This window comes from Mus pahari, chromosome 6 (assembly GCF_900095145.1).
Source record: "Mus pahari chromosome 6, PAHARI_EIJ_v1.1, whole genome shotgun sequence".
Classification (NCBI taxonomy): Eukaryota; Metazoa; Chordata; class Mammalia; order Rodentia; family Muridae; genus Mus; species Mus pahari.
This window is the reverse complement of record NC_034595.1, coordinates 58,976,462-58,986,534: the sequence shown is the minus strand read 5'-3', so window position 1 is coordinate 58,986,534 and position 10,073 is coordinate 58,976,462. Positions and strand designations below refer to the sequence as shown.

Below are 10,073 nucleotides of genomic sequence, written 5' to 3'. Positions count from 1 at the left end.
CACGCCTTTAATCCCAGCACTCAGGAGGCAGAGGCAGGTGGATTTCTGAGTTCGAGGCCAGCCTGGTCTACAGAGTGAGTTCCAGGACAGCCAAGGGCTAAACAGAGAAACCCTGTCTCGAAAAACCAGAAACCACATGGTTGCTCGCAACCATCTGTAATGGGATCTGATGTCCTCTTCTGGTGTGTCTGAAGACAGCTACAGTGTACTCACATACATAAAATAAATAAATCTTTAAAGAGAGAGAGAGGGAGGGAGGGAGAGGGAGAGGGCATTCAACTGGGGTCTTGCTTGCAGCCTTAGAGGGTTGGCCCATGACTGGCATGGTGCTGGGACAGTAGCTGAGAGCTTTGCCTCAATTCCATTGACCATTTAGAATATCCATGTATATGTGTGTACCTGAGTGTACCGCATGCATGCATATGCATGCAAGACAGTGTTGGATTCCCTGGAACTAGGGTCGCAGGTGGCTGTGAACTGCCGTGTGGGTGTTGTATAAACTGATGCCATGACCGTTCCATGCTGGGTTCAGGAGGAGAGTTCTATTGTAGATTAGAGCCAGGACAGCCAGAGGCATCTAAAGGTCTAGAGCAGAGAGAAAGTAGACTGGGCATGGCCAGCCAACTGGACTTGGTTAGGGCTGTCTGAGAGTAGGTATCCTTATAAGGAGGATCTAGTGGGGAGGGGAGGAGGTGAGAAGGGGAGGAAGTCAGAATGTGTAGCAGGTATTTGTGATGCTGAGAGAGCCTGGAGGCCATCATGAGTTTTGATATGCTAATAGGCACCACTCCAGTTGCCTTTTGTGACTTGGGTCAAAGGGAAATGGTTGCTCCTGGTAGAACAGTTTCACCAGGTCCTGGGACGTGCTGGCCTTTATCTTACTGCCAGAAATCCAGCCACAGTTAAGGTTGTGTTCACTGGACTGCTTTTTGGAGTGTTTGGTGAATTGGAATTCCCTTTGGACCTACAGTGAACCAGCAAAAGCAGTAAGTCCTGTTGGAATGCGGAGCCGCCTTTCCAGCTCTGGCTTGCTTCTTCTCCTAAAAGCGAGACCTAAAGATGCTTGAAGCATAGAGTTGTCTAGAAACAACACACTACAGCGACTGGTCGTCTGTACTTTCACTCTGTGGCATTGGCTCCTTACCTGTTGCTTCCTGTGCCACAAACACTTCAGTCTTTCTTTCATGTGAATATGGTGAATTGTAAACATTTAAAATGCCAGTTATCCATGGAGTGTCTGTGTTCTCTTTTAGCTAGCAAATACTGCAAGCTGTTGGTAGAAGGAGGAGGACTACAGCTCATGTATGACATCCAGGAGCATGGTCAGGCCAGCGCCCAGGTGAGGCAGATGGTGTCCTCCATCCTGGAGGAGTTCAGGATGTACTTCACAAGCGACTGGAGACCTCCACAACCCCAGAGCCCTTTTTGACCTAGGGGCCTTTCAGGGGCGCTACTGCTTTTTTTTTTTTTTTTTTTTTTTTTTGTCTTTGAGCAATGGGATTTTGAAACCAGTTTTTGGGTTTACCAATTGTTGTGTTGGCATTTATCGATTGACTGTCTTGTGCTTTTCTCTGGGTCCTGGGCTGGGCTGTTGGAGGCAGAGACAGGGGGATCTCTGTGATCTCAAGCCCAGCCAAGGCTACACAGAGTAACCCTGTCTTCCCTTCAGAAGAGGGAAGGAAACTTTAGGGAGACCCTGGTCTTGTTCCATTTCCTTAGCTGCTCCAGGTTATGTGTAGCTGAGACTGGCTTTGAGCTGAGCAGTCCTACTGCGTCAGTGCTGGGGCGTCCAGCATGAGCTGCCATAACCTGGCGGCTTTAATGTTCTTTTCCCCTTTTCCTCCAATTTGAGGAATGAGATCACAGAGTGTGTGTGAATATGTGGGGTTGAAGCGCAGGCCTGGAACTGGACTGAAGTTAGAAAAAAGAATACATTGGAAAAGCTATGACTGTAGAGAAATGAAATTTAAGGCCTGAGATTCATGCAACTTATGTCCAGAGAAATAATTGGAAGCTTGGAAGCCTGAGGCAGAGAGCACAGTGAGACAAGCCTGGGCACGCCCAGGCAGGCCATTCATTGTTGGAACTTTCCTGGGACTGAACCAAATGTTCCGCATACCCGCCCCCTCAGGTTTCCTAGCATTCCTGCCTTTGTGCGTACCATCCTGCAAATGTGTACATTTAAATGAGCCAATCACGGGTAACTGCGCCAATTGCTAGCCCCATCCACCTCCCCCTATAAAAATCCCTAGCTTTCAGGCCATGAGGTCGGCACCTCTGCCTCCTGCCTGAGGTACGTGCTGGCCCGGAGCTCCGCCGTTAAACTACCTCATGCTTTTACAACAAGAAAGCCTCTCGTGTTTCCTGGGAAATCCTGACTCCCGTGACTTCAGGGGTCCCCGAGAATGGGGGTCCTACATGACCAAAGCTGAGAGAAAAAGATGAAAGGCCTCCAAAAGACTGCAGAACATGTCAATGCATGCTTTTCCTGACTGGCAGTAATGAACACCATCCGCAGTGTCTGTTCTGCAAAACTGTTCAAGGAACAGTATGGATTCCTTCCTTTCCCTGCTGAGGAAGAGTTCTCACTCAGTCAAGTTCTGAAGAATGAAAGCAAACTCCTTTAATATCCGGAGGGCTTTATTCCTTTAGATTCTCTCTGTCTCTGTCTCACTCTCTCTATCTTAGTTGCATGTTTGGGCCTGGTGTCCACTAAGGTCAGGACTGGAACTGGTGCCACCACATGGATGTCAGGAACCAAACCCCAGTCCTCTGGAAGAGCAGCTGATGATCTTAACTGCTGAGCCATCTCTGCAGGCCCCTGGGTGTTAGAGTTTTGTGCTTTTAGCTAGTGCGGTCCAGACTTAAGATCTTAGTTACTATGTACATGCGTGTTTTGTGTGTACATCCATGTACACATGCAAGTAAAGCACATGCAGGGGCCAAGAGTGTTTAATTTGGATCTAGGGTTCCAGGCAGGTGTAAGCTGGGAGCCAGGCTTGGGTCCTCTGCTCAAGAGTAGCAAGCCAGCCCTGTCACTACTCACTCACTCTCTCACTCACTCACTCACTCACTCACTCACTCACTCTCTCACTCACACCCATCTTTCTGGTCAAGTCTCTTCTTAACTTGAGCATCAGCTGAGGAAGATACTCACTTTTAACTACTCTAAGCCACATTCTAGACTATATCACCTTGCATCTGCTCTTCAGTGTCTTAGATAAGCAGAGCCTATGGCATGCCTATGAATTGCACTCTTTTCTCACACTCTGCTACATGTTTTCAAAATAAGGTTTTTAGTTTGTGAACCCAGTACCTGGGAACATTGTGTTCCCTGAGCTAGTGGGAAGGTGAGAATGGGAATCTCCAGAGCAGAGCATCTGTTGGCATTTCGCCGAGGCCCCACAGTTACCTGGCAACAGCTCTTTCTTGCTCTTGCCCCTTACCCTCTTCTCCTCTCTCCCCATGCTCATGGCTCTCTCTCTGCTACTCCCCTACCCATACCCTAAATGTATTCTATACTGTACCTGGTACCTCAGGGGGGAGGGATGCCAGCATGGGCCCACAGAGGCATCCCCTTCCCCCAAACCTTCCTGATACCATCCACCAAAACATAGCCTCCCCCCTTTTCCTAAGAAATTTTACTTTTTTATTTAATTAAAATATAATCCCACCATTTATCTCATCCCTTTTCTTTCACCCACACCTCACCTCTTGTCTCCATCCCCCCCAAAATCAGCATGACTAGTGCGAAAAGTATCCAGAGCTCTTTCTCTCCTGAACCTAGATGAACCGCCGTGTGAAGGAAAACACAACACAAACTTAGTTCAGAAATGACAATAACTCAATCTGTTGGCTCAGCGCAGCAACTAAGACCCTAATCTTGTAAGCCTTGTTAAATCTAAATCCTCTGGTGAATTAGGACAGATCTGCCACTGAAACCAGGAGACACTCATAGCTACATCTATTGTCCTCACACTCTTCCTGACCAAAAGGTCTCTCTGTCTCACACACAACAGCATCTTTCTATACCGGGTACCCCTCTGCACGTAGGACAAAGGCCAATCAGGAAGGTTGGTTGTGAGGATGGTGTTGATTCTAAGGCCTAGACTCTTGTGTTTCTTCTCAGAATATAGACAGAAGCTTGGTATGTGCTTTGGCAGCACATCAACGGTATAGCTGGTGTGTGTCCTGACCCATGCTTCCATGACTCCAGACCAAGCTTATGCTGAGGATGCTCAGCCAGAGCTCAGGCCTTGGTGGAGGATGATCCCTAGGCAACCTTGGGAGGAGCTGACTCTGTATCCCCTTTATTTTCCAAGCTTGTCACCTTCCAACTCACCTTTGCTGGTGCCAATCCACTTGTCCACCAGGCACAAGTCCACTGTTGCCCACCTGATTCCCTGTCTCTTCTCGTCGGCGCTCCTGGAGACTACCGAAGGTCTGCCCACCCCCCCCTCCAGGCATCCCAGCCCCAACAATTCCATCACAAGCTAACAGTTGCAGCATGTTTATTAAGTCGTCAGAGAGGTTAAATGGTTTGTCCAGAATTCCCCTTGAGTTACTTACAGAGAGCTGAGCTAGAGTGTGAGGGCGGGCTCCTGGCACTAACTCAAAGTGAAGGTGTCCTCACTGTTCATCCATGGTGATCAGAGCTAATGACACAGCCCCAAAGTTTATTTGAATGCAGAGAGTCCAGTCACTAGCCAAGGTGAGCAATATGGAAGGTGGCAGTGGGTGGCATGATCAACACCTTGGTGAAGAAACTGAAGAGGGCTAGCCTGCTGGGAACTTTTCCTCTGGATTCTAGACTTTATGGTGGGTGCTTAAAGTTAGCTGAGTCACTTGCCCACAAATTTGGGGGCTCGTTTCTCCCTGAAGGCTGCCATTCCTTCCAGCCTGTCCTGGGTTGGGATGTTCTGCAAAGATACAATGGATATTAGTTTGGGAGGAATATAGAACCAGAGGCTAAAAAAAGGCCATTGCGTAACTGGATCTAACCTGTGACAACATCTGGGTCACACAAAGCTGTGAGCCTCAGAGACTGCTGTCTCAGGAAGGCTAGCCTCTAGTGGTGTGCAGTCACTACTGGCCTCTGCAGAGCTCAGCTCTGAGAAAGATCTGGAGAATTCAGAGCACACATGATGCTGTTTCTGGGTTCTGTTCACAAGTCCCAAGACTCCTTGCTTAGGATTTTTTTCTATTTGTTATGGTGGAGAGTTTGCTTTCTGGATGTTCTAGTCAAGCCTTAGTTAGCATAACAACTCCAGTTTAGCCCAGGGCCAGGCAGCAAAAGCCACTTTCTCCAATTAAGGAGAGTCTCCAGGTGAAGAAAGACCCGTGAATCCCTTAGAGCTACTCAGGCATAGTTAAACTGTATAAGGTTTGCCTAGCCCTCAACAGGTGTGTACAAACAGTAGTTATATACCTGGGCATAGCACATCTGTTCTATGGCCATCCCTGATGCAATGTCCACCTGCAAAAACATAATCCCCGTGTCAGTATGACTTCACAGTCCAACCACATCCACACAGAAGAGCTGGCCCACCCTACTGTCTGAACAGAAATGATTGCTACTTAGTAACTGGTGCCTGGACTTCACAACAGTGATAAAGAATGCTGAGAGAAAGTGTGTGTGTGTGTTTGTGGGGGTGGTGGTATGTATGATGCGGATGTTAGTTATAGATATAAAAACACGAGCTACATGTCTCAGCCAGTGTCTTCCTCCTGACTGCCCAGCCATGCCTTTTGTCACTTTTTAAAGCATGTGTTTGTGTCTGTTAATACATGGTAGAAGGGTGGGGTAATCTAACCAGGGTCCCGGGGTCTTTACTTCCAGGTACCATCTTGTCATTCCTAATCAAATCAATCATCTTATATGCCTGTCTTTTCTGTTTGTACTTTAATTTCTCTGGAAATATCCCCTGCTGCCATTCACAAAAGCACCCATACACACTCACACACACACATACCCCAATTCAAGGAAACAAAGCTTCAGGAATGTGAGGCAAGCCACCATGGCTCAACACTAATCCTCAGCTCAAGCAAACAGTCTTTGTTACTTTTTGAGATGGGGTTTCTTCGCATAGCCCCCGCTAGCCTTGAAATCCAAGAGCTTCCAGTCTCTGCCTCCAGAGTGCTGGGATTATCCACCCTCACATTATTTAACTCAGCACTCAGTCACTACATACACACAAACTGTTCATCAGCATGAGAAAGAAACCATTTTGCCAGGCCTTCCACCTGCCTCCACCTCCTAGAAGTGTGCTATCTTTCAAATACTAAAGTGTAGTGTGAAGGTGATCTGGTGTGACATCACCCCATTGATCGCCAGGGTTGATACAGCTGATCTGGCTGGCTAACCAGATGTTCCCTTCCTCCCTCACGACTCCATGTGCTCCCCTCCAAGCTGGGAGCTTGGCCCAAATAGAGTGGGTGTGCTTCCCTCCAAACAAGCTCTCAAATATCAAAAGTGTAGAGCTGGGATTAAAGCCAGGGCCTTATGCTGGCCAGGCGAACCCCCCACACTGGAGAATATCATTAATGCCATGTAAGCAGTGAACTACCTCATCCCTGCATCTCAGTTCATCTCAGGTCTACTGGGAAAGAACTGACAGATAAACTAATATTTTGAGACCCACCAGCCCAAACACACGTACATGAGATGAGGGCCTGCCTCCCCCCACCCCCACCCCCAGCCAACGACTGACATTGGCTAGGATGACAAATCCCGACCAATAGAGTCTTACCTCCATTCCTCTGTCAATGGCAACTTTGCCCAGGCGCACAGCAATGGGAGCCTAGGGGAGAGAACATCCAGAGGCTTGAACTTGAAATGTGTGGCTCTTACAAAGGAAGGTAGAGTTCTGTGTCTGGGTCCAGCTTCCCTGCTGATAGGGATTATTTCTGTACTGTTCATCCTTCTGCCTTTTAAAGCGTCCTCCCAGAAGTTGTCTCTCAGCCTCTTCTTCCAGCATGCCCTACACATTACAGTCTTTGGTGCTCGACATTAAACCCAGAACATCACCCAAGCTAGGCAAGCGCTCTCCTACAGCCTTAGACCCCCCAGTGGGCCCCTCACTTCTGAGCAAATACTTAAGACATTGCTGAGTTGCTGAGACTGGTCTTTCCCTGTGGTCCTTAACCTCAGGTTATAGGGCATATGCCATGTGGTCAGAGTGCTTGTGGAAACATTTTACTGATGCAAAATAGAGGCTCATGGGATTGAAGCACTGAGCCACATATTCAGTGAGTCTCCCAGTCACCTCCCGATTGCTGTTCCTCCCAACCCATCCCTTATCCCAGGAAGTGCTAAGTGCTTGAATTTCTATTTGGTTTGTTTGCCATGAGTGATAACCAACAACAGTACTGATTTTGTCGTTAAAGTAAAAACCGAATGTTCCCCAGGACAGCACCTAGGAGGTAGAGGCAGGAAGATGAATTTCAGGCCACATGAGACTCCAGCTCAAAAACTGCAAAAATTTTTAAAAATTTAAAAAACATGTTTCTGGCTGTGCGAATATATTAAAACTGGAAATACAGTGGATAAAATTTCAGATGTTACTTGGGAAGCAGTAGTGTGTCTTAGTATGTCTATTCCTTTGATATCCAAATGGAAACCAGCCAACTCCTTTAGTCGAAGGATAAGTCTCTCACTGCATCTACACACTCCAGAACCAGTCCCTCTTCAGTGGTTCGCCCACTAGGTGGTAACTGCTCACACCATTCCTATTCAGAAAGTTCTAGCAGTGGAAAAAGTTACCAGTGTAGGTAGACAGCCAGTATTATGGTACACAAAGGTATCTTTGCTTGACTTTAGAGTCCAGGTATCATTATGTAGCTCTGGCTAGCCTGGAACTTGCTATGGAGACCAGGCGGGCCTCTGTCAGGTTTAAAGGTGTGTGTTACCGTTCCTGGCTTTTTATTTTTGGTGGTGCTAAGGATTGGACCTAGCTAGTCTTGTGTGTACCGGGCAAGCACTGAGTCACCCCCCACCCCTTCCCTTGGCTACTTTAGAAACCCCAAGTGCCTGTAACTCTAGGGTGCTGTCTCATACTCCACGACTTGGAGGTCTGCATCACCTTGAACTTGTTGAGCTTACTCAAAAGGCAACACCCAGCCTCCGTGTCCGGCTGCCTTGCTAACTTGGCTCACTCTGTGGAGGCTTCAGTCACTCAGTTGGGCATTCTGAGTTCTATATGAGTCAGAGGCACTTTCCACCTATAGACTGTCCCTTGCCAAAGAAAACACAGAAAATTGGTGTGAAGCAAATTAGTTGTCTCTGACTCCTAAATTAAAGAACCGCAAGGGATTATCTCAATTTAAGAAACTGGAGAAATTCCCCTTTTCTGTGGGGAAAAAAAATCACTTGCAGGTCTGGAGACTTAAGACAGGATCTTTGTGGGAACTAAAGAAGGGCCCAGGGGAAAGAGGGAAGAGGACCCACGTCCCGCCAGAGATCCACCTATGGTCCGGTCAGGTGGACGTGGGAGGGCTGCCAGATGCTTTCCACACAGCACCAGGTGGGCATCCAAGCCTCTGACCTACTGGGGCGGGGCTAGACAAGGGGCAGGCCAACCCGGGGCCACCCCTGCAGCCCTGGGGTTATGGGAGAGAGGGTCCCACACCAGCTAGAGTGAGCGTAGCCTTGATGAGCAGAGATTGAGAGAGAGAGAGAAGGCTAGAGAGAGAGTAAGAGAGGAGAGAAGTGAGAGGTTGGAGAACAAAGGAGAGAGGAGAGAAGACAGAGAGAGGAGTGAGAGTAAGGAGTAAGAAGAGAGCGAGGTGGGGCCAAGAAGCCCCTCTTATGGTCTTTACTGTTGTTAGGTAACTGGTGAGGAGTTTAGCCTGAAGGTCAGAAGCTTAGGACATTGCCTACGTGACTTCTAGCCGTGCTTCTCTTGTGGGGGGCGGTAACTTAGGCAGGAGCCAGAGTTCCAGGAGCATGAGGATACGCTTACTGTCCCACGTAGGTAAATTATGACCTGGGTCCTGGGGTTCAGCATCTCAGCTCAACTGGAGACCAGCCTGTCTGTGCATAGCCCAGTGCCTGACAGATCTTAGTAGGACAGGTTGGTCTTGAACTCAAAGAAATCCTACCTTAACCTTATGAGTGCTAGGATCACAGTGAGCTGTCACAACTGGCTTCAGATGTAATCTTTTGTTTTGTTTTTTGAGGCAAGGTCTCTCTGTGTAGCCCTGGCTGTTCTGGAGCTCACTCTGTAGACAAGACTGGCCAGAAACTGCTTCTGTCTTCCAAGTGCTGGGATTAAAGGTGTGAGCCACCATTGCCTGGCTCAAATGTAAACTTCATGTTAAACTGATGTATGGCTAATATTTTTGTAAGTTTATATTTTGGCAGTTTTGTTACATTTTAAAATGTTTTGGAATTATTAAAATGTTGGTACATATTCTACTTCCAGTGAGTGTCTGTGTGTTTGTATGTCTGCATATCTGTGTTGGTGTGTGGAGGCCAGGTGACAGACAGCCTTAGTCTCACATTTCCTCCTTGGGGATGCTGGGCCACATTTCTTGAGACATGATTTCTCAAGTTTAAGGTAGCCGGACTCCAAAGGGAATTGAACTCAGATTCTCATTGCTGCCGTCCCTAGTCCCATATTCTGCAGTCTCAAAAATAAGTCTTGTAATTTGATGCTGTTGTCACAGGGCGACCTTGAGGAGGGCAGCTGCTGTACACCTTTTTTGAAAATGTGAACTCTCAACCCTGCCTCCTGCTCAGCTTCCTTTGTGAAAAGCCAGCAGGCCTCCGGGTCTTGGAGACCCAAGTCAGCTAGATCCTAGGTCTAAACCTGCTCAGCAAGCAGTTTAAATCTTGTCAGGCCATCCCAGAACTCAAGCAGACAGCAGGCTAGCCATTAACTCACCAGCTAGGGATCAGTGCTAGCTTAGCATGCGAGAAGTCCTCTCTGCTAACTACCAGTCCTTCCCTAAGGATTCTTTTTTTTTTTTTTTAATCTTTTTTTTTTTTTTTTAAGATTTATTTATTTATTTATTATATGTAAGTACACTGTAGCTGTCTTCAGACACTGCAGAAGAGGGAGTCAGATCTCGTT

The 10,073-nt window shown here is 47.7% G+C and overlaps 2 protein-coding genes across 4 annotated transcripts in view; one reads left to right on the top strand and one right to left on the bottom strand.

The window, feature by feature from the left end:
* The window catches only part of Zyg11a (zyg-11 family member A, cell cycle regulator), a 37,902-nt gene extending 36,473 nt beyond the window's left edge, over positions 1–1,429 (top strand). The window contains exon 14 of the mRNA XM_029540388.1: positions 1,254–1,429. Coding sequence (XP_029396248.1) covers positions 1,254–1,429 — 176 coding nt within the window. The remainder of the gene's footprint in view (positions 1–1,253) is intronic.
* A 3,065-nt stretch (positions 1,430–4,494) lies between these two features.
* Positions 4,495–10,073, bottom strand: part of Echdc2 (enoyl-CoA hydratase domain containing 2) — a 15,234-nt gene continuing 9,655 nt past the window's right edge. For all 3 annotated transcript variants that reach the window (XM_021200604.2, XM_021200605.2, XM_021200606.2), the window contains 3 exons: positions 6,750–6,800; positions 5,429–5,476; positions 4,495–4,919 (listed from right to left, as the gene is read on the bottom strand). In XM_021200604.2, coding sequence (XP_021056263.1) covers positions 4,842–4,919; positions 5,429–5,476; positions 6,750–6,800 — 177 coding nt within the window. In that variant the 3' untranslated portion in view covers positions 4,495–4,841. The remainder of the gene's footprint in view (positions 4,920–5,428; positions 5,477–6,749; positions 6,801–10,073) is intronic.